The sequence below is a fragment of the Patagioenas fasciata genome, chromosome 22 (assembly GCF_037038585.1).
Source record: "Patagioenas fasciata isolate bPatFas1 chromosome 22, bPatFas1.hap1, whole genome shotgun sequence".
NCBI classification, from domain to species: domain Eukaryota; kingdom Metazoa; phylum Chordata; class Aves; order Columbiformes; family Columbidae; genus Patagioenas; species Patagioenas fasciata.
This window is the reverse complement of record NC_092541.1, coordinates 1,475,042-1,502,598: the sequence shown is the minus strand read 5'-3', so window position 1 is coordinate 1,502,598 and position 27,557 is coordinate 1,475,042. Positions and strand designations below refer to the sequence as shown.

At 51.9% G+C, this 27,557-nt stretch overlaps 2 protein-coding genes across 2 annotated transcripts; one reads left to right on the top strand and one right to left on the bottom strand.

The window, feature by feature from the left end:
• The first annotated feature begins 103 nt into the window (after positions 1 to 103).
• CNP (2',3'-cyclic nucleotide 3' phosphodiesterase) lies at positions 104 to 5,850 on the top strand. Its single transcript, XM_065856513.2, has 4 exons — positions 104 to 245; positions 1,921 to 2,590; positions 3,032 to 3,174; positions 3,769 to 5,850. The coding sequence occupies exons 1-4, from the start codon at positions 243 to 245 to the stop codon at positions 4,219 to 4,221; spliced, it is 1,269 nt and encodes a 422-aa protein (XP_065712585.1). The 5' UTR covers positions 104 to 242; the 3' UTR covers positions 4,222 to 5,850.
• On the bottom strand, positions 5,788 to 27,557 carry DNAJC7 (DnaJ heat shock protein family (Hsp40) member C7). Its single transcript, XM_065856511.2, has 14 exons — positions 27,408 to 27,557; positions 17,352 to 17,440; positions 16,719 to 16,843; positions 16,511 to 16,624; positions 15,914 to 15,988; positions 14,343 to 14,461; positions 13,874 to 14,027; positions 13,127 to 13,291; positions 12,539 to 12,630; positions 11,748 to 11,821; positions 11,279 to 11,425; positions 10,897 to 11,049; positions 10,683 to 10,745; positions 5,788 to 10,316 (listed from the first exon to the last, which is right to left on the bottom strand). The coding sequence occupies exons 1-14, from the start codon at positions 27,488 to 27,490 to the stop codon at positions 10,279 to 10,281; spliced, it is 1,491 nt and encodes a 496-aa protein (XP_065712583.1). The 5' UTR covers positions 27,491 to 27,557; the 3' UTR covers positions 5,788 to 10,278.

Below are 27,557 nucleotides of genomic sequence, written 5' to 3'. Positions count from 1 at the left end.
CCCGCATCGGGCACAACCGCGGCGGGACCCCCCGCCTCCGCCACCCCCGGGGGAGGTCCCGGTCCTGCCCCCCGTTCCCGGGTCCGTCCCCCCGTTCTTCCAGCGCCTGCGCGGCCGCGGGCGGGGCCAGGGCGGGGGTTCGGGGGGGAATCCGGTGCTATGAAAGGGACCGCGGCAGCGCCCGCCCCAGAGCCGCTTCCCCGCTCCGCACCGGCGGCCGCCCCGGAGCCGCTGCCCTCACCATGGTAAGTGGGGCCGGGGCAGCCGCTCCCCCCCGGCCGCGGGTCTGGATTCCCGGACAGGAAGAAGCGCCCGGCGGTGTCGCCCACACGTGGGTGCTGGGTCCGGGGACGGGGGGGGGTACGCGATGTAGCCGGACCCGGGAACAGTGTTTGGGGGTCCCAGCGGTAAAGCCGGGGGTGCAGCGGCTCCATCCCGGGCTGCCCGGAGCCATCCGGAGCGTCGCTCCCTCCAGGAGAACCCGTGGGGACAAGCGGGAGCTTTGTGGGGACAGCGGGGAGAGCCGGGACGGGGCGCGGGCTGAATGGGGGATTGTCCGCCCGGGAGCCCCCGCTCCGCCGAGGCGGGTCTGTGTGGGACCATTGTCCGTGTCCCCAACCCGTGAAGGCGACTATTATGCTCCAAGCTGGCCGCTAAACAATGGGGCCGAAGGGTGTTTTCTATTATTGTTCTTTTGTTTGCACGGTTGAAAAGCCGCCTCAGTTATTGCGATCGCCAGCAGCTGCCTCCAGCAAAAGAGCAACCCCAGCCCCAACCTTTGCTCGCACCCAGGGCCTGTCCTGCTTGTCCCCCTTGGCAAACGGGACACTTGCAGCTCTCGCAGGCGGCTCACGCCACCACCCACCTCTTGTACGGTGACTTCAGAGCCTTGAATTCATGGGGAAAACGATGTGGGGGTCCCAGGAGAGCCGTGCGGTCTTTGCTCTTCCACGACCGTCCCGCTGTGCCACAGCTGACCCCGGGCAGCCCAACCCAACCACCAAAGCAATGAGGTTCTGGTTCTGGCACCAGGGCGCTTTGGAACCAAAAGCCACCTCCACCTTCTGGAATAAGGGATAGGAAAGTTAACCAGCTGAACAGCTGTTTTGGAAATGATGTTTTCACCCCACAACCAGGAAAGCCGTATCTTTCTACCATGGGCAGAGCGAGTATGTAATACATCAAACCCCTTGATTTGTTGCATCAAAGGCAAAACCTGCTCCTCCAGCATCGCCCCACGGCTGCCCACACGCGAGCAGGTGCAGGTTGTGGGTGAGAGGAGGTGGAGAGTTCACATATGGACCCAAAAAGCAGTTGGCTCTCTTAGAAACTCGCACAGTTGGTTTCTTTCCTGCTGCCAAACGCATTTCGGTGCTGCCGGGAACGCTGGTTTCACTTTCGTGTTCGGCTCTGCAGCTGCTGGGAGGTTTTGCCTTTACCGGAAGCGATTTCAGTTGTTTTTATCACTAGAGGAGCCCGAATTCCCCGGTGAGGCGCTGGGGTGGTGGTGTTCAGGACGGCTCCTAACACAGGAGGTTCTCCTCGCAGCGCTGCCCCACAAACAGCCTTTCCGTGGCGACGGAGGGTCCTGAACAGCCCCAAATCCCCTTCGCGTTCAGGCGCAGCGATGGGGTTTTCAGGCGGAGTTCCCCACGCTGCCCCCTCCTTACCCACCACCCACCGGTGTTCATTTAAATAGCTCAGAGATAAATGGGACGCTTGTACCAGCGGCTCGCGGTGCCGGCGAAACCGCAGCAGCTGCCACGTGGGGGGTAAAACTTCCCCTTCCTGGCCGGGCTGGAGCCGCGTGTTGAGCCCCCGGTGAGACGGGCACGGGGGGCACAGAACGTGGCGCTGGGGGGGTCGAGGTGTCCCCAGCGGGGTCACCAGCCTGCAAAACACTTTCTTCTTGCATTTCAGAACAGAGGCTTCTCCAAGAAGAGTCACACGTTCCTGCCGAAGATATTTAGGAAAATGTCTACTCAATCAGCCAAAGAAAGACCCGAGAGCTTGCACTTCCCGTTCCTCGACGATGAAGACACCGTCTCCACGGTTAAAGAATCTAAAACCTTCTTCATTTTACGAGGGCTGCCTGGCAGCGGCAAGTCCACCCTGGCCCAGGCTATTCAGGAGAGGTATAAAGATGCCTGCAAGGTCATCTCGGTCGATAACTACAAAATCACACCTTCAATAAGAAGCACCATTCCCGAAGAGTACTCCAAGGTGGACGAGGATCTAGTTGACTATTGCAAACGAGACATCAGCGTTATCGTTTTGGACGACACTCACCACGAGAGGGAACGGCTGGACCAGCTCTTCGATATCGCCGACAAATACCGCTACAAAGTCATCTTCGCCGAGCCCAAAACCCAGTGGCGAATGGATTGTTCGCAGCTGAAGGACAAGAATCAATGGAAACTGTCGGTGGAGGAGCTGAAGAAGATGAAGCCCAGCTTGGAGAAGGAATTCCTGCCCATGTATTTCGGGTGGTTTTTGAGCAAAAGAAGTTCGGAGATCCTGAGGAAGGCTGGCCAGGCCTTCTTGGATGAGCTTGGGAGTCTCAAAGCCTTCAAAAAGGAGAGTAAATACTGTATGTATGGAAGTGTCTTACAAGTTCTTACTGGGGTGATGAAACGTTAACGCTCAGCAAATGGAACAGGCTTGGGTGGCTCCTAAAGAGAATTTCTAGTTAAAGTTAGCAATGAGAAAAACTGTTTAAAGCTCCCATAGTTGACAAAGTTGCTGTTGTAAAGTGAAGTTTCCCTAAGTGGTTTATGTAGCTGGGGCATTCAGGTTGGAGAGAAAAGGGAGGGACCCAACTCCCCTGTCCCTTTGAGGGTTGGTACAACGATGTACAGAAGCTTCTGCTTTCTGGTTACATTTTCTGCTACCCTGTGCAGTTTTAATTACCCATCCAGCAGTAAGAAAGATGAAACCCAAGGGATGGGTTGGTGCAGGAAGCTGAGATGGGACTTCAGGCTCATGGGGTGACACCGGGGGGATCGTTAATGTTCTGTACCTGTGTTTTCAGTTGCTTCCGCTATCGAAGATCCCAAAATAAAGATAGATCTCACCAGCTACTTTGTGAAGAGGCCGCCCGGGGTCCTGCACTGCACCGCGAAATACGCCGACTTCGGGAAGGCAGCGGGAGCCGAGGAGTACGCGCAGCAGGAGGTGGGTGCGGGGCTCCGGCTGCTCCCGGTCAAACCAGCTCCAGCCCCCGTCCCAGCAGGGACACACAGCCCCTCACGGCGTGGGGACGCGGTTTTGCTTTGAGCCAAGGGGACAACTACAGGGACCAAGTCAGAATTGTGGGAGAGATGGGGAATCTTTCCTGTTCCTATCCCGTCCCCCTGACTTCATCAGCTCCAGTAGCTTGATTTGAGTGATTAATTAAGATCGTGTTGATGATGTCCCTGCAGGGATTGTGGACTGGATGACCTTTAAAGGTCCCTTCCAACCCAAACTATTCCGTGATTCTCCAATAAGGTATTTGCGCTTCCAGCTTAATTATTTCAAAAGGGATGAGCCCAAGTTAAATATGGGAATTGGTGAAAGGCAAAGGTGTAACCAGCTCTGAATTCATGGAGCGGGAACTTCAGGCCATGATTTGCTATTTGAGCATGGTTATCTCAAATATATCAAAGCCAGAGGTACCGTGATCCACCAAGACCCCGAGCTTAGGGACAGTAAAGCCACGCACAGCAAACCCCACCTGTGTGCGGTGACTTAGAACTGAGCTCTGGCTTTGTCTCCCTCTCCTCCCAGGCTGTGAAAGCTGCTTACGGCAAAGGCTTCACGCTGGCCATCTCCGCCCTGTTCGTCACCACAAAAACTGTCGGCGCCCGCGTGGAGCTGAGCGAACAGCAGCTGCTGCTCTGGCCCGCGGACGCCGATAAAACCGCGCCTGCCGACAACCTCCCCCGGGGCAGCCGGGCCCACGTCACCCTGGGCTGCGCCAGCGGCGTCGAGGCCGTCCAGACCGGGCTGGACCTGCTGGAGTTCGTGAAGCTGGAAAAGGCGGGGAACAAAGGGGATGAAGTGGGGGAAATTGGAGGGGGGAAACTGCTGTATTTCAATAACGGTATGTGGATGCTCGTCCTGTCGAAAAAGATCGATGTGAAGGCGATATTCTCAGGTTACTACGGGAAAGGGAAACTTGTGCCAACGCAGAGCACCAACAAACGGGGCTCTGCTTTCAGCTCCTGCACCATCATCTAGGAGCAGCAGCTGGCTTGGTGGTTGGGTTTTAAAAGGCGAGTAACTCCTGTAACCTGTTAAAGTGTAAAGAGAAATAATTCTACCTGTACTAAAGTAAACCCTTTGCCAACCCCAGCGTGAAGCCTCTGGGGAGGGAGTTTATCGGCCTCAGGACGAGGAAGAAAACAAGCAAACACAGGTCACTGAAGCGCTGCTGAGCGTATTCTAAAGGAAGAGCTTTGGCAAGAACTAACCACGGTCTTCTGCTTGTTTTCTTCCTTGGAGGAAGATCTCCCAGGTCTTTTATAACCTCCCTCTGAACCACAATCGTTAGGTCTTTACCTTTTGGTACCACGAGCAGTCGCAGACCAGAGCCTGTGCAGAACTGCTCTGAAGCCGAGGGAACCGTGACCGTCTCTCCCCTTCTCTCCGACATCGGCCACCGTGGCCGAGTCACCGGGTCGAAAATGAGCGAGACCTCAACTGCGCATCCTTCCTGTCGAGCGGCTCAGCGCCTGCAGAGGTCGGTCCTGCGGCTGGTTGGTGTTTGCGTGCGAGCGCTGCAGGGCAGGCACCCTGCGTTGCAGTGCACGCTGCATTGCGGTGCACCCTACGTTGCAGTGCACGCTGCATTGCGGTGCACGCTGCTGAGCGGCCAGAACCAAAGCAAAACCAACAAAACCACCCAGAAAAGGGGAAGCAGTGACACACAGGGGGGACATTCGGTTCCCGCAGCCACCGCGCCAGGGAGGGCTGCACCGCGGCATTCCTGTCCCGTAGGGAACAACCTGCATTGGCAGGGGGTGGAAGAGATGGACTAACGTCTTTTCCATCTGATTCTATAGGAACTAAAATCATGTCTGAAGTATAGAGCCGTACTTCATGCAAGATTTTACTACTTTTCTCTAATGCACTTGAATGTTAAGGTAGGACGGCTGTAACCTTGTAATGTAGGAAGTGGAGGTATAACCGCGTAACTCAAACCTAAACCATTGGCTGGACAGCAGTTAATGATCGAGCACTTCTGTTATTAAATCTATTTTATCGAAACTTATGTTTTTTGCTCTTAGCCAGACCGTTTCCCGTCGCTCCGTGCGTGTGTGGTCACCGTTTACCGTAACACAAAGCTAACGCGTTCGGGTCAGGACAAAACTCACGCTACAGCTCAGTGTTTGAACTGGATAGTGAATTAACCCCGTATTAACCCCTGTAAATACTCACCGTGTTTGCCAAGCGTGTGCTGGGCTCGCGTCCGCACCGGAGCCGTCGCGGGGGCAGCGAAACCAGCGCTGGGGCCGATGGGGCAAACGCTCTGCAAGGTGACGAACAGAACAATTCCTGTGTTATAATGACAAATTATAACCAAAAAATTATAGATATGCCCCCGCACCACTTGTAATTGTTCAACAAGGCCTTGGTAGCTCCCAATGTTCAGCTTGGGCCTTTCCTAAAGCTCAAGCAGGTTTGTGCCATCAGAACTCGGCTGCCCAGGCCAGCCCCTCTCCCTCTGGATCACATCCAGCACTGACATGCACCGCTGGAATATCTCGTTTATTTGCCTGTTCAAGAACAACAGGGAGACCGTCGTCGTTTTACGTTTTTATTAGTTTGTACATCATATACAGTTTATAATAAAGTAAACCAATTGCATATGGTTCTGCTTCAGTCTGATATTCTTCGTATAAACACATCATGATGAATTATGCCTAATGAAGTAAACAACAAGTATTCACATTTGTTTGCTTTACCATTCACATCCTAGAAAGGGCAGGGGGCACGGGGACGGCGCTCACGGCGGCGCGAAGCCCGACTGGAGAGGATGACGTTTGGCAAAGCGATGGGGACAGCGATAGCTCCATGCAAAACCCCTTTCCTCCCACGGGAAAGGGTTCAGATATTTACACTGAGGTAACCGAACTCCATTCAGATCAACGCTGCGGCGCGGGCGGTGCATCCTCTCCAAGCTGGCTTCACGGCGGCGCCCGGTTTTGCCGCGACGGCACCGCCGCAAAGCGGACGAGCATGCGGGGAAGGCGCTGGGGTTGCCGCTTCGCATTCAGCCTCTCCAGCGCTGCTTCACGCTACCTATGTCTTTAAAGCCGGAGCTGTTGGGAGGGAGCCGGGGGACCAGAGGCAGCTCTCCCACCAAACTCCGGCTTCCCAAAGCTCTGCTTGGCTAACGCCGCGGTGCGGATGATGCCGCGGTTCACCCCAGAACCTTGCGGGGTCTGCGCTAGAGCGCAAAGCCACCCAACGCCATGCACAGACAAGCCCACCCGGCCCCGCGGCGCTGGTAATGCAAAGCGTTATCCACGTCTTTCAAAGCCACGCGCGGGTCCTGCTGCACTGGTACGAGGGGACAATGGGGACGTCTCCAGAACACACAGAATGGGGGGTGACGGAGCCTCCGCCACCCCACGCCGACCTGGGGGACACACGAGCCGCCCTTTCGCTCGAGGAGAGGGGAGGGTACAAGGCACGGATTGCGATGGGATGAAAAGCACCCACTCGAAGATCAGTGAGTATCTCCAGTTCTTTCTGACATTTCGAAAGTAAAACAAGAGCAAACCACCGCGTGGCCCAAACACTTTGGTCGTTCGATGGGTTGACGAGGGACGCGGAGCCCAGTTTCCCTATTGGAAACAACACACCAGCCCAGCAGCTTTCCCTCCAGATCCCCTCAAACACAGAAAGCCGAGACACGTGCAATATTCCACGGGTGATAATACTGCTGTCCCAAGACATTCTCTTTTCTCCTTCCCCCCCAATTCACATTAATGTATCTACACAACAGTCAGGAGCTTTCAGCGCTAAGGACCCAGCTCTGCAGCAACATTTCCAAGCTCACAAACCAACCCACGTCCTCTCCTGTGCAGCATGAGAAGCTGAAACAACGAGGAGCCCATCAAAGCGAGCGGCCAGAAGCACCTTCATGGGCTTCACGGCTGATTTTGGGTTCGGTGTTTCTAGAAAGGACCCTCTCGATGCTCCCCCACAACCGGTGGAGCTGACACAGCATCCGATTGGTAAAGTGAATCCACACAAGGAAAAAACCACCCCAGGCGTTGTGTGGTCCAGAGGTGACACCACTGCACCTGCAGTTATCCCCCACGCACCGACCCTATGAGGCCTTTTTAATGCACGAAATTGGGTCCATTTTCATGTGAATACAGCCACATTTCACTCAAACTATCCCTACGGCACCACCGGTGTCACCGTTAGGTGGAAAACCCACCATTAGGTGGAAAACCCACCACTGGAGGGACAGCGTGTGGGCAACGGTTCCTCATCGCCTTGTGAACACAACACGGGAGCCTCACGTCACCCGCTCCACGTCTTCCCTGGAGTTAACAGATTTCACAGATGAAACCAACAACTGCTGAGCAGCTACGGAGCTGCTCAACAGCGATTGACTCCGTCCCATCTGCTGACAGATCCCCCGCACAACCACCCCGCGTGATTCCAGCCCCCGGGCTCTGCTGTCTCCGTACGGCCCATTGGAGCCGTTCCCCTTCCAAAGGCTCTTACACCAAGAACTAAACCTTTCCACAATCACCAACACCGACCCCCAGAAACTCCGCTTGTTCAAAGGGCTTTGCCATCGGTTCCTTGCGGACGCCAACGAGCGGCTGAATGAGGCCGCGTCTCTCCGCTAGAAAAACAGCGCGAAGGTTCTGTATGAAACACGACCCACGAATAACGTTCCGGAATGAACGTGAACGGCAACGCTCCCAGCACCGCGCACCCAAGCGGATTTGTCGGGAAGAAACAAGAGTCCCGTGTCCCCGAGGGAGGTGACGAAGCCACCGCAGCGTCACCCCCGGCGCCGCCGTCCTGAGGGACCGGGACTCACCGAACACACTCAAATCCAGAAGGGAATGCGTGTTCTCCTTCGAGTCCTGGAGCAGCGCCCCGTAAAGAGTCTTGGCACTCACCATGTTAATATTGAGCTACGTTAGATCATGCACTCAGGTACAGTTTGATAAATATCTGCTGTATGTATTTTCTCTCTCAGAAGAAAAGCCGTCCCGCTCCTGTCCTCCAAGGAACGGTCTCATTGCAAGCTCGGAGAGAAGGAAGCCTGTTGTACTTAGGAGGGGAAATAATGATAATAACAATACTAAAAGCCAGTGCCGAAGGCAGGACATGCCGCTGCACGGGGCTAGGGACCGAGGGAAGTCCAAACTGTACAGGATTATCAGCAGACACACAAGACGTTATGAACCCGAACGCCACACCACAACAAGTCCTGTAAACTCTGGTTAAGTACCGTGAGAACTGGAGAAGTATCAATGTGCATAGACCAGTATTTCCATTGCCAGGTAGTTACCGACTCAGGGTCTGAAAGACGTCAGGACCTTGTTTTGCTCTCAGTGCAATCCGGATGAGTCCATCACATTACACTGGCACGAAGAATAAACGTTGTAGAGTCTATAGTTTGGAAATATCACTCGTTTGACAAGCCGGCTTTTGAGCGAGTTATAAAATGCTTCCTTTATTCTGCAGTACTAGAATTGAAGCCCTTAAATCTTCCCTCTACCAAAGCGGGTTGTCACAAGTCCTGACAAGAACGCAACCAGGGGACAACGGCAGCACCGCGACACCATCGCCACCGTTGGACGTGGACTCGGCGCGCTGGGTTCCGGGGGCTCTGCGCACAGAGGAAGGAAGACAAGGATGTCAGGATGTCGGTGTTCGAAATACGTTTGGTGCAATGAACTCACTGCGATCTCTGTTCCTGCGGCAAGGAGTTAAATCGGGTGTTATAGAGAAGCGAGCGCCGGGTGTTGCGCGGGTTGGGGTTTTGCAGCTGCGCCATGAGACGATTCCACCCGGGGCCACCGCGTTGTTCCTCTCAAACCCACTCCTGACGCCGCGTGTTGCTCCAAACAAGCGTCGCCAACAACCACCTGCTCAAAAAGCTTCTTCTCAACATTACAAAGGGGCAGAATTCGGCAGCGGAGTCCTCCCAGGTGGAACAACCGTGCGGTGCAAAGCGAAGCGGCGCTCGCCTTACGGGGCAGAACCCACCACGCCAAAGCCGTTTCCAACTCCGTTTGGCGATGCGGACGGTGCAGCTCAGCCCGTTCTGTCCCGACAGCTGGGAGTTGGCATTTTCTTGCTTCCTCCTGGTTGAAAACTACTCGACTGGTTTATCTGTAGGGTTCCTGTAAACGTGAGGAGAGCAAACCCGCAACCGTTTCCAGTTATCAACCTGAACGTGACTCTGCATTTCTTCAGAGCTCGTCCACGCCACGGAGCAGTAACACGAAATCAAACATCAAGCTCAACGAAATCGAGTTTCAGCACAAACGTTCAAGTGGATTAATTAAAAAACCAAACCATCAACAAACTATGGTGAAGCAATTCGGCACAGAGCAGGTTCAATATTCCCTTAACAGGACAGTTCATGGGGTGCAAACACAGAGCCCTTGGTTCTAGTTGTATCACAGGTAATTCTCACATAAGCTGCTCTTGTAAAACCAAACAAGCGTTTCTCCGATACAGAATCGTTCAAAGCTCACACGTTACCATTGAAGTTAATGCCCACCTGTACCGTTCTGGTAAAACAACAGAAGAAAGAAATACAACTGGCAGGTAAAATGTGATTGTTTGAAACCGGATTGAATCTTGGCAACATCTTCAGAAGATTAACTCCGAGTTACTAAAACCCTAAACATGCTGCAATTCGGAGCCAACCAAACCAAACGGGAGATGATTTCACCCTCTTAAGAGTCCGGATTCCATGAGGACGTCGGGAAGTCCCCGCTGCTGCGGAGCAGGAGCAGCCTGCAAAGCACGGGCCAGCAGAGAGGACCAACAGAGTCAAAGCTTTATTTCCTTTTTCTTTTCTTTAATAAATTTAACAATAAAACAAAGAAGTCCCGAGCCTTCCCCTCCCCGAGCTGGTTTCCTCTTCACACACAACAGCACACAAAGCAGAGGTCTCCAACCGAGAGGATCGAAACTGCTCTAAGTACAACGAGACATGATGAAGGAGGGAGTCTAAGTGTGTCCGTATTCGAGGTTAAAACAAGCACATCAGGTATTTGTTGGGTTGGGGTTGGTTGGTTGTTTTTAGCCAAACTGGAAAAAGAAATTTCCAGGCCCAGAAGCTGCAAAAGAAAAGGAAAGGTGTTAGCGCTTTCAAAATGCAGAGACAACAGGGCTGGATGCCAGGCTGGCGCTTGATTCGAACGAAAGCACTTGAGCGCACAGGGAGGCGAGATGAGATCTTTGCTGTGGAGCTTTGCAGAGGCAGATTTAGGAGGAGGGAGGTAAAGAGCCCGCAAAACACACACACGACCTCTCAACATTCACTTAATTAAAGGTTTTCAGGAACACGGGTTCCCCCGAGGAGCCGCCGCAGCAGCTCAGCGCCGAGCAAAGCGCTTTGGGAAAGTCAAACCTCTCCTGAACGCTTTGGGTTGTGATTTGCGTACTTACGTTTCCAACGCTCAGCGGTCAACGCTCCCACCTACCTTCAAAACTGAAGCCGCCCGGCCCACCGAAGAAGGCCTTGAAGATATTATTTGCATCGAACTCTAGAGGGGAAGAAAAGGAAGTTGTGAGTTGAAGTGAAACAGCCAGTTAGAGTTTCCACAACTTCAAACTTTGCATTTAGTTCGGGGCCCGGAAAGCATTTAACAAGCGGAGGAAAAGCTGCAAACAGTCAAGGGTAAAATTCCAACGCACCTCCCATGTTCAAGCCATCCTCCTCCAGATCCTGGCCGCTGTCGTAACGGGCCTTCTTCTTGGGATCCGACAGGATGGTGAAGGCTTCACCAACCTCCTTAAACTTCTTCTCCTCCTCCTTCTGTACTTCTGCGCTCGCCCCGCTGTGTCGGTCTAGGAATATAAAGGCAGGAAGAGCTTTTAGTTTGTATTATCAATAGAAAACGCTCCGCGTTCCCAGCTACCGTCACAGATTAAATTTGTGGGGTTAGAAACTCTATTTGCCCAGAAATTCCCTCGCTCGTTTGTGTTTCTGCTGTGGGTGACGGCTGCGCAGGGCACGTTCATGGAGCAGGGGGTCAAAGCAATGATATACGCTCCAAAAACGGCCGTTTGTGGGTACCTGGGTGATGCATTAGTGCTCTTTTCCTGTAAGCCTTCTTGATCTCGTCTTCAGAGGCGTTTTTGTCGACCCCGAGGATTTTATAGTAGTCTTTCCGTTTGCTCTTTTTCAGCTCCACCTGGGCGTTCTTTAGAAGCTGCTTGTGTTCTAGAAAGAAGCGCAAGGGCCGAGGTTACTCTCTCCATTTCATTGCAGGCTACTAAAAAAAGCGAGAGGACAGTTAAGAGCGAGAAGCACGGCCAGATGTTCTGAACCTGGTGCGTCGCTTCGGCTACGAGCTGAGTTATCTCCTCAGCGTTTGGTGCTGGGATTGAGACAGGACCTTCCCGAGCGCTCCTTTGGCAGCGTTGTCTTGCTGGGGTGAAAGGTTGCAAGTCAGAGCATATTGTGGGGAAAGAAAAGGCAAAAGCAACGACGAAACAAATCGGCAGTTAAATTTTGCACGCAACAAGAGTGCCGATAGGCTCACCTTTCGTTTTCTCTGTCTGATAAACCTTTTCGTAGTCTCTTACAGCATCTTCGTATTGTTCTGTGTCCATGTAACTGCGGAAAGAAACAGCGGTGGCCAAGGTGTCATTCACGGGAAATGTCAAAAGCGGGTTCAGGCACAAGATCCCTGGGTGGATGTGAACTAAGATGCACACAGGGTGCAGAAAGAACAGAGAAGAACCCCCGAGAGGGTCGCTGGGAGCTCAGACACCTGCTGTTTGTGGGAAATCCTGGCACGGGATCCTGCCCTTGGGGCTCCAAGCGGAGGCCGCAATCTCATTTGGCAGCACAAGTTTTGCTTTAACGATCTGATAACGACTTTATCCCGCAGGAACTGATCCCAGCCAGCAGATGCCAAGGAAGCTGCTGCAGAGTCACACAGCAGCAATGGGGCTTACAAGTGACAATCCTGGCACCTCAGAGGGACACGAGCCCATCACTGGCGTTCCAGCCTTACTCGTGTGTTAACTACTTATTGTAATTAAGCAATTACTCAGATGCAGCTTGAGAATATCACCGAGGCTTGTACATTAAAATGAATGCGCCAGAGGCTGTGATAGTTTGGTTCATCTATAAGCCAGGGGCTGGACTAGATGACCATTGAAGGTCCCTTCCAACCCAAACTATCCTACAATTCTGTGAAGAGGAATAAAGTCAGGACTCCTTAAGCCAGAACCTTTTATCCCGTTAAGCTCCAGATTCGTTATCCCCGTCACCCAGTGCTGCAGGGGGGAGGTTCCTACCCACAAAGTGTCTACAAGGTGCACCTACCATTGTGCCCTCCTCAAGTACGCTTTGATATACGTGTCGTCCAGTTTCACCGCGTTCGTGCAGTCGTCTATTGCTTCTTCAAGTTTCCTAAGCTACAAAGACAAGTCCCGTGAATCCCAGTCAGAGAAGGAATTCCGCTAAGCAGCGTTATCATTTTAGCAACTGAAAAGTGCAAAGAATCTTGGAAAAGTCTCACAACAGCAAACCTGGAAAAAGCATCCAGGGTTTTTAAATTAGGTCATGTTATTTTAGAGCAAAACCCTAAGGCAGATCATCTACAAGAAGAATGAGATAAGAAACGATATGTCCTCATTACCGGGAAGGAAACAAATAAAGATGCCTTTCTGCTGAGTCGGATAAGGCCAAGCCGCATTCCTCCTCTCCCTCCCACACTGCGCAGCCCGAGTATTTGGGTTTTGTTGCTTCGGGAGTCGACTTTATTGGCCGTTTGGATCCGATCCAAACATTGTGCAAGCACAGAAACCTGCAGCACTGCAGAGATCCAGCTGCCCCAGCGGCCACATTTGCCTTTTATAAACTATATAGCGAAGAAGATAAAAGATCAGCTGCCTGGTGACCACTTCTTACCTTTGAATTAACCGTGCCCCGGTTGCAGTAGAGTTTGGCGTTTGTTTTTATGTTATTTGGATCTATTCCTAGTGCCTCTGTGTATAGTTCATGTGCTAATTTGTAGTTTCCTTCTTTGAATGCTTTATTCCCATCTTCTTTCTTTGCTTTAAGTGCTTTGGCATTCTGAAAGGAAACATACGCTGGGTAAGGACATTAGGTAAGCGGTTCAGGGGTACCAAGGACCTTATTTTGCTGGGTGAGAGTCCTCAAAAAACCAATATAATTTAGTTTCAGACAACACTGCAGGATGCAAAAGTCCCAGCCTTGCTACAGCAGCTGAAAGGAGCTGTAGGCATCTTGCTTTCCACTGAGAAAAGTGTCAGGGAACAGCCAGAGCCAGTTCTGGGCATCACCCACATGAACCAGGGCTGCCTGAAGTTTGGGGTGAGAACGTGACAGTGAAGTAAACTTCAAAACAATAAATTATGGGCCTGCACTTCGAGAGCTTCTATGAGTAAAGAGATTCAAAAAGTCAATCAAAGAACTACAGCAGAGTAGAAACGAGGGAAGAAACAACATGAGAGGAACAGTGTTTAAAATTCAAGTCAACCCGGAGGCGTTAATATTGAATCCGAAAGTCTGAAGTTCTTTTAGAATTGATAGACCCGGTTTTATTGCTCCTATATCTGATGAAGGAACAACGAAGAGCGAAGGGAGGCAGTGCTCAAGGTAACTTGCAGCCCCGTTCCCGGCGTCCCGGCTCACCCGGCAGGCCAGACAAGCCTTCTCGTGATCCGGAGCCATCCTGAGCGCCTGCACGAAGAACTGCACGGCCTTCTCAATGCAGTCCTCGTAGTAAAGGCAGAGACCACGCACGTACAGAGCGTCCGCGTTCGTTGAGTCCATTCGTAAGATGTCACTGTAACAGATATTTAAAGAGTGAAATGTTTCCCTATTCCAATGTCCTCCTGGTCTGCAGAAGCACTGCTCCTCCACTGACATACTTAGTTATTTTAGCAAGCCCATGGTCCAGATGTGCAAAAAGTATGAGAACTTGCTCAAGCGAGACTGCTGGTTATAAACCGAGTCTAAATCCAGTTTCCCAGTAAGATTCATGCACTCTTCCTCCCCACCAGCTGCATTAAGGCCTCTTTCTTTTTTGATATTCCCTTATTCACTTTGGGTTGTGGAAACGAGCAGCTGTTATTGAAGCTCTAGCCCATCAGACGCTCACCTTGCTACAGATTGTGCTTCTGGGTAGCGACCCAATAGCGCTAAACATTCAGCCTTGAGGATCTTGAATCGGTGACAAGCAGGAGCAAACTCCAAAGCGCGGTCCATGCAAAATACAACCTGGTGTGGGAGAAAACACAACCGTGAGCAAAGCAAACAGCCAAGGGCCTCCTTTGAAAGGCCGCACCATTGCTACGTTTGAGATTTCAAATTTGCCTTCAAAGAGGAGCATAAGTGTGCAGGCGCCTGTTTCTCCTGCTGCTGCAGACGTATTTCTTTGGAAAATTTCCCTTGCGTGCAGGTTTTTGTTTCGGTTTTTAAAGGGCTTTGTGTACCAAGGTCTGTGGCACCTACGTTACCATGATGCAGCACCACACGAGATTCCAGGGACACTTGTAGAAGGTCCAGCCCTTTAACTCTTCTGAAATCGTAGGCCCTAAAGAAAAAGCGAAGGAACACAATCCCGCCCCTGTTTTCTGCATTGTGAAGCCATGTGGGAAGGACAGAAATTCAACAGAGTGAGACAGTTTGGACACAAAAAAGCACAGTGCAGGGCCTGATCTGCCACCGCTCTGCCTGCCATGAGCTCATGGGTCCCGTCCATCCCTGCCCCGCTGGTGGGGACATCTGCACGAGAACAGGGTCATTGTTCCCCGAGGTTCATCTGCTTCCCCGGCCCGTGCCGTCACCACCGCCCGCTGGGGGAAGCGCTGGGCTCCAGAACGAGAAGCCGAGGGCTCTGGGGCAAGAAGGAGCCGGAGCAGCTCTCCAGAAGCAAAGCTGACATCTCATTTCAGCCTCCCCGCTGAACTGAGACGGGAGGAGTGGAGGGACAGATGCAAAAAGAACATGCAACCCAGGCAGGGTAATTCCTACACGTGAAATCCTGACTGATCATCCATCCCATCTACTCTTCATAACCAGGGGATACAAAGCTGGGATTTACCCTTCCAAAAATCTTGAGTTTTGCCTACGAGTGTGGACAATCTCCTTTCTGGGCCAAACCTGGGCCTCACACGCACCCACTGAACAGAAACAGTTGCATGAGAAGCGTTTGGTGCTTCCACATCTCATGCTGCCATTTCTCGCTCTATCAGGTCAGCACCAGCTGCATCCCCCAATGGCCTTGGGAAGAGAGATTTGGAAACCACGATGGAGAACGCCCCTCGCAGATCTGCAAACTGCCTTTCTTTTAATTCAATACTTGAGGAAGAAGAATCCTGGATATGCATTTTAGGAGCAAGGCGCGATTGAATGCTGCTGACAAATCCGTATCAAACAGCTCATTCATGGTTCCACTCACCCTGCACAGCAAAGAGCAACAGAGGATATTCAGGCCGAGCCACTCACCCTCTGAATTTTCCATTCGTTCAGTGCTAGGAGAGCAGAGCTCTGCCATTTTCACAACTATTGCACTTCACAAGACAGCCCTGCTCCCACAGCGTGTTGGGCAGCACCTCCCATGACAGCCCAGCTCGTGTTAGGCGGGGAATTAAGACACGCGTCTGGTTGAACCAGCTGGGTGAAGTATGTGTGTTCACAACACTACAGGAACAACGAAGTTAACCTCACCTTCCTGAAATCCCGCTTCTCAAAATCCACTTCAGCTATCTTTTCATATTCAAGCACAGTACTGGCGTTCTTCAGCTGGAAGACAGAACACAGCGAGCGTTGCAGGACAGGCGCTGCTCTCAAACACCGTCAAGCAGCATTTAAGCAGCCAACCCCTAAAGTGTCAGAGCATAAACTACTGCAGACCATGAGACAGTGATGCAGATGCCATCAATACTTTTGCCAGCATTAAAATCAGTTTGAAATCGAGTGACCTGACTGGTATCCCAGGAAAACGTCCCCCTGTGAATGAGATACAAAAGTGGAAGCAGCCGTCTATGTGTTGCATCCCTCATTTCCGAGCTCCCTTACTACCATTCATTTCTCCTCTGGAGCGCTGGGTGAAAAATGAGCTTAGTCTCAGGCTTTTCTGCTCAGAAACCTGGCAGTCTACTGAAAAATAGACACAGACTCTCTGAGAGAGCCTCATTTTTCCCCGTTATCTCACACACAAACAGGTATTACTAACAACGGCTGTGATTCCACCTGGTAAATTCAAAGCGATTTCCTTTTGACAGCCTCACCTACTGGGAATATTAAATTTTAAGCAGCTCTTACCTCCTGCTGCGCCTGGGTATTCTTATGATCCAGTTCTAGAACTCGTTGAAAGCAGCGGCTGGCAGCCATGGCATTCCCTAGGGAAAGGTGGCACTTCCCTTCCCGTAAATGGCCCTGGGAAGACAGGAAAAAGGGAGCTGCAAGAGCTGCAACAGGCGGAGATGAGGGTATTTAGACATGAAGAAGAATGCTGATGTTTTCCACGTACCCTGACAAATCTGTCGTCCAACCTGACGGACTGCTGAGCGTCACCGAGGGCTTCTCGGAACCTCCCCAACATCATGAGGGTGGCAGCTCTGTTACCATAATAACTGGCATTATTAGGACAGGTATCTGGAAAAGATGGAAGAGCACTCACTGTTAGTGTCATGCAAACAACTACATGATGTGTAGAACATATTAAAAAGCCACGGTTGGATTCAAAAATCACACTCCCTCTCAATTTAAAACGTGTCACCTGAGGGGCTTAAGATGACGCACGATGGTCAAACGGGTGTTTTGAGCCACAAGTCATAAAGCTATTGCTCCCCACACTATACACGGGAATAAACTTATAGAGAACAAAAATGTGGGGTGCTCAGGCTGCTGCTGAGCCTGCATCAGAGGGGAGGCTGGACTGGATTCATGTGCAGAATGTCTTGGCTGGAGGAGAAACAGAGAAGTGCTGCCATCGCCCACGCTGGCACTGCCTCGCGTTACCAATCTGCTGCAATTCTGCAAGGTAATCGAAGTTTTTATCCAGCGTGTGCTGCTAGAAACCCTGCTGGTGGGTTTTAAATCAGTAACCAGCTTTGATTTTTAAACACCGTATTCGGCAAATATTACCACCGCCTCTTCTCACCTATGGCTTTTGTGTAATAGTTGTACGCTTCGTTGTAATCTTTCTTGGCATAGTATGCGTTTCCTTGCTCCTTGAATGATTCTGCTTCCCTGAAAGGAAGGAAAACACCACATTTTAAGAAGAACTGAGCATCAGAAAAGACTCTGACCATGACCAGGTCCCACAGCAATCACAGTGTAACTCTTCAGTGCTCCAAAATGCTCGTAGCTGGTGGCGTGTATGCTGTCCATGGGAAAACACCGCACCTCACCTCCTGGATCTCAGATCCTTCATCGCTTGACCAGGGCCATGGACAGGGGTACTCTGACATATCACCTACCCAAACAGCACGGGAATTCACACCAAAGCCACCCTTGAGCACCTTCTCTTCAGTCTCAGATGCATTTGCTGCTCAGTCCAGCAAAGTTCACCATGGTTAATCACGCCAGCCTGTTGGCGAGCGCCGCAGCCTCGGCAGCCGCAGTCACGGAACACAGCGCTGGCTCTTTCCAAAGCGGTCCCACGTACTCAAGAAACAGAGCCAGGAACAATTTCTACATTCAACAGAGAGCTAAATCAAGGAGAACTAAGGGTGCAAGGAGAAGCTTGGCACTGCCTTGGCAACAGGTCTAGAAATAGTCCTCACACCCAGGAGCAGGCATTGCAGAGACACTTTAGGACGTTTAAAAAGACACAACATATGGTTTGAAGCAGCATCCCCTAAATTCTTGAAAGCAACGTTTCCCCTGAAGAAAATGAAACGCTTCTCTCTCTTCTCCCATCTACCTTCCCCATTTTAGGTATGCAGTCTGAGAGGCAACTTGTACCATAGTGATGAAGTTTAATTCAGCTTCACTTAATTAAATTCAGCGATTTAATCCACTTGCCTCGCCTCCTAGACTGTTTCACATGTAAAAGCGATGAGGTCAACTCAAAACCAGCATCACCCCACTCTAAGATACAGCACTCAAGACCTGCATTGTGCTTTCGGGACCTCGCTGCTGCAGCCGGAGCAACAGACGCTGTCTGTCCACCCTCCACAACTCCAGACAAAGACAAATTCTAAGCACCCGAACAAAGACCAGCTCAGGCTCCATCCTCCATGTCCTACCAGCGACAACTACGAGCTCCAGCTACTCTTTCCTTGAACAACTCACAATTTTCTGCTGGAGCAGCCTGGCCGTGGTGATCTGACTGTAATCACAGGCGGTACGGTTGAAGTTGGTTATTACAGGTCATGGTGCTCCTCTTGGGTCATGGCCAACTGCTCCGAACGGAGCCTTTGCCGAAGCAGAAGCCAAGGTAGCTAAAGTAGCTCATGACAGCCCGGTCTGCCAGAGCGGAGCGGCACTCGTGGATGCAAACGTGGGTCAGTTCCAGGCTGCACTGAAACGTTGGGCGTCAGCATTTTCTGGAGAGAAGGATCTAGAAGTGAAGGTGTCTCCTTGCGCCGCTTGCTGCAAAGAAGCTAGTTACAGGGTAACTCACGGCAAAAGTGAAGCAAAGCAAATAAGAGAACACAGGGCTAGAGAGTGAAGAGTCACAGGACTTTCACGAATCACATTGTAATAATCTAATGGGATAGAAGTTGAGCATCTTCACTGAAAGCTGTAGCTACGACACGTTCAAAGAGTGGAAAAAGGGCTCTTAATATAGAGAATGTACTGTTAGAATGTACTCTAGTGAGAAGCTGCTTTCGTAGAATCATTTTGGTTGGAAAAGCCCCTCAAGATCATTGAGTCCAACCGTTCCCCCACCCCTGTCCCTGCCCCATGTCCTGAGAACCTCATGTCCGTCTGTCCAGCCCTCCAGGGATGGTGACTCCAGCACTGCCCTGGGCAGCCTGTTCCAATGCCCCACAGCCCTTTGGGGAAGAAATTGTTCCCCAGATCCAACCTCAACCTCCCCTGGTGCAACTTGAGGCCGTTTCCTCTGCTCCTGGCGCTTGTTCCTGGGGAGCAGAGCCCGACCCCCCTGGCTCCAAGCTCCTTTCAGGCAGTTGCAGAGTGATAAGTAAACAAAATAAAAAGCAAAGGGAAGACTGCTGACAAGCCCTGAGTTCTAGCAAGGTGCCGAATCCAAGATCTGATTTGGTACAAGTTGACCATGACTTTGTATATTTGTTTTGGAAGGACCCCGGTGAAGGAGAGCGATGTTCCGCAAGCCTACCAGAAAAAGAACAAAGGGAATTGTGTTGAAACAAGTTCACATGCTCTGAGCCTCCTTCGGGCTTCCATTGGCCATTCCCACACAACCGCCTCACGCAAAGGGTTGTTTGCACTGAACCGGCCCGGTTTTGCCAGCTGGCAACACAATAGACACAGGGAGCTGTCGTGGGCTCCTCACTTTCATTTTGAACCTTTGCTGTGGGTGATGGACAAGATGCTGTAACTCCGCTGGAGTCAAAAAACGGGAAGAACACACCAGCACATTGGTGTGTTTATTTGAAATGAGATGAATAAGTAAAGGGGGGGCAAAGAAAAGGGTCAGTGCGTGCACCCCACTGCCTCGGGAGGGTCCATCGCAGCTCCCAGGCTCGGGTCAGCCCTGCTGCACTGCCAAAAAGTTATGAAGTTGGCTGTTTAAGGTGGGATAGTGCTGATATCTCTGTATCGCCTTCCCAGCAGGATGCTGAGCATCAGCACAGCATCACTCCGCACTCCTCGAGGGCCAAAAGACCCCAAAATTATCATATGGTTGGTGGACACCCCGTCTGCCAACAAACTGCTGGGAAGAGTTGGGAAAAGAGAGAAAGAAAACAGACACACAGCAACACCAACTTTCACAAAGCATCGGGACCCTGAGAAAACATGCAAACACCTAAATGACTGTTTTCTGCTCTCTTTTTTATTGGTCCATTTTCCTTTTAAGCATTTACTTTAACATAGATTGATATATTGACAAGTCCCAGCGCCTCGGATAACACCAGAAGAAAGGAAGCGTGCAGGTATTTCTATCGCTCACAAAGGAAAAGCAAACTGCCTCCAAAGCACGAAGGCAAAGACGCTTGCTGGAAACGCGAGACTTTTGTGGTCTGAGATCCTAGACACAGAGCAGAAGCATCTCCCGCAGTTGTGCTCCACTGACACAGAAAGCACACAGAGAAAACAGCTCTTGTTTACCACGGCCTCTGGTTATAACAAGAAAAAAAAATGCAGATCTCCTGATATCACTGGTAATTGTTTCAATCCAAACAGATGCTGCAGCCTGAATGAGCTCATTCTGCATCTCGCACTGATGTAGGCTGCATTCCCCACTTGCTACTTTTGAAACCAAAGAAGAATCGTGCTTTGCTAAAAATACGATGCGGGTTGAATGGATCCCTTTGTGAGGGAGCTTGGGGTCTTCTCAGGGCCTCTCCACGCTGGGCGCAGAAGACGGGGAAGAGTTGCACCAAGGATGTCGGGAAGAGGCTTGTCTCTCATTGCGTGTGCAGCCCAGGCTCACAGGGAGGGACTGTTTGGGGGAACTCTCTCCTTGCGAGCTAATCATTTGGGTTTTTCTCTTTTATAACATTTGTTGGGACCTCCAATGCTTCAAGTGCTCTGGCCTCTGTCACATGAGAGGACCTGCCACCAAGACAAGCAGCAGCTGGGTGTTCTGCTGCTCCCCTCGCAGCCCAGGGATGCGGTACAAGGAGCCCCCTGCCCGCATGGTGGGAGCAGGAACCATCACAAGGCTCCGTCTGCTCCCTGTGAAACAGTCAGCCCTGCTCCATCACAAGGCTCCCCATGGAACACTCAGCCCTGCTCCATCCCTCTGCTCCCTGTGAAACAGTCAGCCCTGCTCCATCCCTCTGCTCCCCGTGGAACACTCAGCCCTGCTCCATCCCTCTGCTCCCCATGGAACACTCAGCCCTGCTCCATCCCTCTGCTCCCCATGGAACACTCAGCCCTGCTCCATCCCTCTGCTCCCCGCGGAGCACTCAGCCCTGCTCCATCCCTCTGCTCCCCGTGGAACAGTCAGCCCTGCTCCATCCCTCTGCTCCCCATGGAACACTCAGCCCTGCTCCATCCCTCTGCTCCCCATGGAACACTCAGCCCTGCTCCATCCCTCTGCTCCCCGGGGAGCACTCAGCCCCTGCTCCATCCCTCTGCTCCCCATGGAACACTCAGCCCTGCTCCATCCCTCTGCTCCCCATGGAACACTCAGCCCTGCTCCATCCCTCTGCTCCCCATGGAAAACTCAGCCCTGCTCCATCCCTCTGCTCCCCATGGAACACTCAGCCCTGCTCCATCCCTCTGCTCCCCATGGAACACTCAGCCCTGCTCCATCCCTCTGCTCCCTGTGGAACACTCAGCCCTGCTCCATCCCTCTGCTCCCCATGGAACACTCAGCCCTGCTCCATCTCTCTGCTCCCTGTGGAACACTCAGCCCTGCTCCATCCCTCTGCTCCCTTGGGAGCACTCAGCCCCTGCTCCATCCCAGAACAGCCGAGCCGTGAGGAGCTGCCATCCCGCGCACCGCTGACACAATCCCACGTTTGCCTAAAAACTTCTGCCTCCTCCTCCTCAGAGCTTCCACACGCTGCCCCGCTCCAGCACCGATCCTGGTTTCCACCCCTCCTACTCCAGCTCCTAACCAGATATACACACCTCCTTATCTAAATCATCAAATAACTTGTTGGATCCACACAAACAGCAGCTCTGAGGTCTAGGGGTGGGGGCACAGATGCAATATTGCTGTTAGGGACCAGACCGCCTGAGCTTACCCAGCGACAGAAATCCAGCATTAAAGCAGGTGGTGGACTTGCTCTCTCGACCCTCACTCCTACTTCATTTCCTGCCTCCATTACGAAACAGGGACAAAAAAAAGAAAAAGAAGAGAAATCTAGGACTTAAAGAAGGCTCCAAAATCCAGTCCTGGCCAAGCAATCTGTTTTTGGGATGCTCTGACAAAAAGGACATACCGGCCTTTACTAAGCAAGTCTTGCAGAGGCTTTTTCTTTAACAGGATACGGTGCCTTTATCCAGCATTTTTTTTTTGGTTGAAATCCAGTCTGGATTCTCAGCTGTCAGATGTTACTCAGCTGCTTGGGTAAAATAAGTTGGGTGATCTCAATACAGTTTGCAGCAGGCAGATGTCTAGAGCTTAAAATTAGCTGTCGTATTCGCCACTGGACATACTGTACCTCCCCTCCTTTCTTCCAGGACTGGAAGAGAAGTCAAACACCACGCAGGCCACAGAGCTACACAGGGTGTTACTACCCTGCACGCTCTAGAAACCCTGCCTCCAGGTTGGGTTTTACACTCCCCGAGGGAATAAATCTCTATATATGTATAATCTCCCAACAGCAGTGCTTCTGTTTTCTGTCTCTGGAGTGGAAAAGAACACAAGATCATATATAACACATACTGTGATCAGCCTTTGCAGCCAGGCAGTATCACCTGATCCTACTGTTGGCCAAAAAGGCCACCAGCATCCTGGCTGGTACCAGCACTGGTGTGGCCAGCAGGCCCAGGGCAGTGACCAAACCTGTGCTGGGACCTGGGGAGGCCAAACCGTGAATCCTGGGGGCAGTTTTGGGCCCCTCATACCAAGAAAGCCCTTGAGGGGCTGGAGTGAGTGGAGAGAAGGGAACGGAGCTGGTGAGGGGCTGGAGCACAAGTGTGATGGGAGCGGCTGTGGGACGTGGGGGGTTCAGCTGGAGAACAGGCGCTGAGCGAGACCTTCTGATCTCTGAACTGCCTGAAAGGAGCTTGGAGCCGGGGGGGGTCGGGCTCTGCTCCCCAGGAACAAGCGCCAGGAGCAGAGGAAACGGCCTCAAGTTGCCCAGGGGAGGTTGAGGTTGGATCTCGGAAACAATTTCTTCCCCAAAGGGCTGTGGGGCATTGGAACAGGCTGCCCAGGGCAGTGCTGGAGTCACCATCCCTGGAGGGCTGGACAGACGGACATGAGGTTCTCGGGACATGGGGCAGTGCTGGGGATGGGGGAACGGTTGGACTCAATCTTGAGGGGCTTTTCCAACCAAAATGATTCAGTGATTCTACTGCAGAAGAGACCAAACGGACACAGAGCAGCACAGAAAGCCGCTCCCTGCACATCAGCACCCCCCACCGAACAGGCAGCGGGGTTACCAGCAGCTGCAAGAGAGGAACAAACGTGCCATTTACTCACAGCACGCCCCAAAGCAGGGCAATAGCGAGCCCGCACATGCGAGTATCTGCACGGGTAGTCTAAACACTGCACAACTGAAATACAAAAGCAAAAGTCTGCCGCAAGAGCAGACAACAGCAACACAACCGACATTTAATACAGAAGGCACACAAAACCCCCACGCTATGCTACATACACATCCCAGAACATTCCCAGTACCCGAGGGCAAACGTGGAAAGACCAAAAGCCGCAAGAACCGAAATGCACCACAAGAAATCGAAGAAATGAACCCAATCTCCCCCCGCAGCTCTGAGCACAAACCGCCCGACGAGCCCCGACATTTCACTGCGCAGTTGGGTAACACACGTCAGGCGCAGAGCTCAGTATTAACCCGATTCATAACCATGGCGCGATCACTTCTGGCAGGGTCACATCATCACCATCATGAGAACCCATGGAAGGCTCTAGAACCAGCCCAAGACTCTTTTTTTCCCACAGAGGCCTAAATTAAGCCAGCTGTAATAATTAGACAGTAAAAACTGCACCTACAAGATAGTTCACCCTAGAAATGCACATTTTGTACTAAAGAAAAAGGCTGGAATTGTAGGTACTGACCGTCTTATCACACTGGCTAAAGTCACAACCTAATTCAGAACATCCAAACCCTCGCTAAACATATGGGAAAGCAAACAACTATGCAAACAGCTTCTGCTGCTCCTTGTATTATCACAAGATCATAAAGTAATTACGTCTTAGTAAACCAGGCTGAATTTACAGCCTGGGAAACTCGAGTGGCCATTTGCAAGCTGAACAGGAATAGCAGAACATTCTTCAGGTGCCCCTACAGCCGATGAATCCCCTCCCCACACAACTCCCTGTGAAATCAGCCAAGAAATGACATTTATTCAGGAGGAGCCTGATCAAGATACAACCAACTTCATGCAAAACAGCAGCAGAAAGATTCTTGCTACTCACCAGCACCTGAAAACCTCCAGGCAACATCTGTCAAACTAATGAGGGACCCCAAGTCAGGCAAGGTCTGAAGCCTTCTTGACTTCTGCACCATTTCCTTTGAGTGGCACATTACTAAGGGTAACGATCATTTCCTACTGAGGCATCAACAATCTGAAGTCTGCAGCAAAAACACTGTAAAAACAGTCTGGGCAGATCATTTTATAATGCTATTTTCCGGGTGATTTGAGATATTTATTAAGAGGCTTCCGCATCCTCCAGCGCCAAAGAACGAGGAGAAAGATCCAGCCTTACGCAGGCACATCAGACCGGACCTAGAATTGCTGGGAGGATGACAAGGAAATTCTCCCTGGCAAAACTCCAGCGACCCCAAACTCACCGAGTAGCTGGGCAAAGGGGTCAGAAACCTTTCACATTCATTTAGGAAAAAAATACATTAAAATAAAGTGACTTTTTTGGGGGTGGTCTGGCCCTGCTCATCAGCTGCTTCCCAGAGGAACTGGCAGGAACAGCACCACTGCCCAGCAGATAAAATTAACGCAATTACATCAACCTTTTTTCCATAAGGACCCCCACAATTTCTGCAGCAGCAGACGATAATTATCCTGTGACCGCACGCTATTCCTGTCCCTCGAACAAGCTCTGAGTGAGCCGTTCGGCATCTTTTCAGCTGTTTCCATGCATTAGTTACGATCGTTCTGAAATTCAGATCTCCGCTTCTGCTAATTTCCTCCTTCATTAAGCCACAGGGAACAGAATGATGCATTTAGACAAAGGTGAGTCTGCAAGCAAAGCATCGGTATCTCGTCACATTGTAATTCCTAAACAGAAGAACGTGGAAACCCTTGATGCTGACTGGGAGCAACCACTCAGAAAAGATTTTGACTTCTTTTTGCCGGTTTTGCTAACAGAAGCTAGCACAGACACACCACAAAGGCTGCACTACAGCAGATTCATGTGTAAGGCTGTGCTCTTTAATGCAGAATGGCTGCACAGCCCTTACATGGTTCAAGCTCTTTTACAATCATTAACATCTAGTTAAGCCTTCAACTACTCTCCCTAATCAGTGACTACCACCCTAATTTACCTTAGATCAATAAGCCACAGAACTTAAGCAATTTATGTAAACCAGGAAGGGCCAAAGGAGAGCAGAGGACCCCAAGGAAGAGGGAAAAGAAAGGCGTGAGTTTGTCAGGACAGTACTTTTTGAGCAACCAAAAAGAATTTTGGAAGCAGAAGAATCATCTACCCACACATTTGTCTATTAGCAAGGTAGAGGAGAAATATCCCCAACACCACCAAAAGGGAATCATTGTGAAAGTATCTAACAAAAGCACTTCATGGTAATAACTATGAATGATGGCACTGGCCTTATGACACTGATAAAAACCCAGATCACATCTGTTCTTCCCAGCTGAGCCTTCCCCTCGGGGCAGGGCCAGGACTGAGCGCTGCCCATGAGCTCTTCTACTTCTGCACCTGCTCAGCCTCTCTCAAGATCATCCTTTGGTTTCCTGCGCTCATCGCTCCTGTGGTAGAACTTGGGAAGGAGGAAGAAAGGGCCACCCCAGAGGTCACCACCAGAAGCCCACGGTGCCTTCAGCACGGTTTTTACATCCGGATGCTTTCAACGTTTCAAAGGCCAGATTTAATTAGCCCAGGGGAAGGGATGACTTACCCATCAACAAGGCTTTCCCAACTTTACAAGCCATGTAATTTGTCAGGTACTCTACGCATAACAACCAGGCGCCTCTTCAGCAACGACTAATTTAACTCCTTAGAATGACATCACCAGGAAGGCAGATCCTCGAGCCTTTAATTCCTGACAGCAGCACAAAACACCTCAGGCCACCAATATTATTTTGAAAACGCCATTCCTCAGAGGCCACTTTCAGTTTCCTTTCCTCCTTTTAATTCCATCCGCTGAATAATTTTCTAGAGCAACCGCCTCACCTTCTACAGAAATAGTTCTCTCCTCCCCAGCTCCCCAGGCAATAACCAACCGCCAGTGTTAGATGCTGCAGAACCAGCGGAGTCCGCCAGAATTGGACCTTCCCATCTCACCACTGCTCAGCTGTCGTTGGGAACCTGCTCGCTTGCTCTTGAGAGGAAAACCTGCAAGAAAGGTTGGGATTCCCACCACCCCCCGCCTCAGCCAACACAATTCCCCGGGCAAGGTGCACCAGGCCACTTCAGAAATAAACTAGTTACTGAAATGTGAAGAAGCTCTTTAACTACAGGAACGTTTTCAGAGCGTGACTCTGCCCAAAGGGATGCCGGCAACTGGTTTTTTCTCCCTTATCCACAGCAAGGTAGAACAAAAAGTAAAAATTGCTGTGCGCAGATTTCAAATGGGAACAAGGAGAAGGGAACTGGGGATGATGAAGCAGCAAAGAGCATCCAGACCTTGGCGTTTGACGCCTCCCTTTAACCCCAGAGCTCAGTCCTTCCCTCCTCATCCTCAGCAATGGTGGAAATTCTCTTCAGAACTGGCCTCGAGGCAGAAAGGATGTCATTTCTATTTCTAGGACACCCAAACTCGAGCTGCCCGGAGACTCCGCCACAGGGCGCGTGTTCTGATGCTGCTGCACAGGGACCCCGTGAGATTTCACACGGGACAAGCAGCCGAGACACAGCCCAAAATAAAAGCACCACCCGGCTGCACCGGGCTGGGGGCGCCGGGCAGGGCGGGGAGCGCTCCCGGGAGCTCCGGCTGGGCCCTGCCAAAGGGAAAAGGCCTTTGCCGGGGCTCCCCGCTCCCCGCCGGGGCTGTGGGTGCAGCCGGTGCCGCTGCCCCCGCGGAGGAGGCCGGAGGGGCCGAGGGGCGGCCAAGCACCTGCGGCTCCCCAACCCAAGCGCTCCGGACCCGCCGCCCCGGCCTCCCCCGCTGCCCGCAGCCCAGGGCCGCTCCCGGTTTCTCTACCCAGAGAGCCCGGCCCGCCCGCCGGAACACCGGCCGCCCCCTCCCGTGCCCGGCGGGGCGATGCCGGCCAGCGGCAGCAGCTTTACCTCCGCGTCTCCTCGTCGTTCTCGGGCTCGCCGGGTCCCTCGGGCGCCGCCATGATCACATCGCACTCGGGCGCCGCCGCCATCTTACCGCCGGGCCGGGCTGAGGGGCGGGGCGGGCGCGGCGCCGGAAGGGGCGGAGCTTCCGCTGAC

Excerpts from the sequence above, each read along its gene's own strand:
- DNAJC7 (XM_065856511.2), bottom strand. The coding sequence starts at position 27,490 with ATGGCGGCGGCGCCCGAGTGCGATGTGATCATGGCGGCGCCCGAGGGA. Across the intron at positions 14,462-15,913 it reads AGAAGCGGGATTTCAGGAAG|GTTGTATTTTGCATGGACCG; the intron begins GTGAGGTTAACT and ends CTCCCACACCAG. Across the intron at positions 14,028-14,342 it reads GAAGCACAATCTGTAGCAAG|TGACATCTTACGAATGGACT; the intron begins GTGAGCGTCTGA and ends TATCTGTTACAG.
- CNP (XM_065856513.2), top strand. Across the intron at positions 2,591-3,031 it reads CAAAAAGGAGAGTAAATACT|TTGCTTCCGCTATCGAAGAT; the intron begins GTATGTATGGAA and ends CTGTGTTTTCAG. Across the intron at positions 3,175-3,768 it reads AGGAGTACGCGCAGCAGGAG|GCTGTGAAAGCTGCTTACGG; the intron begins GTGGGTGCGGGG and ends CTCTCCTCCCAG.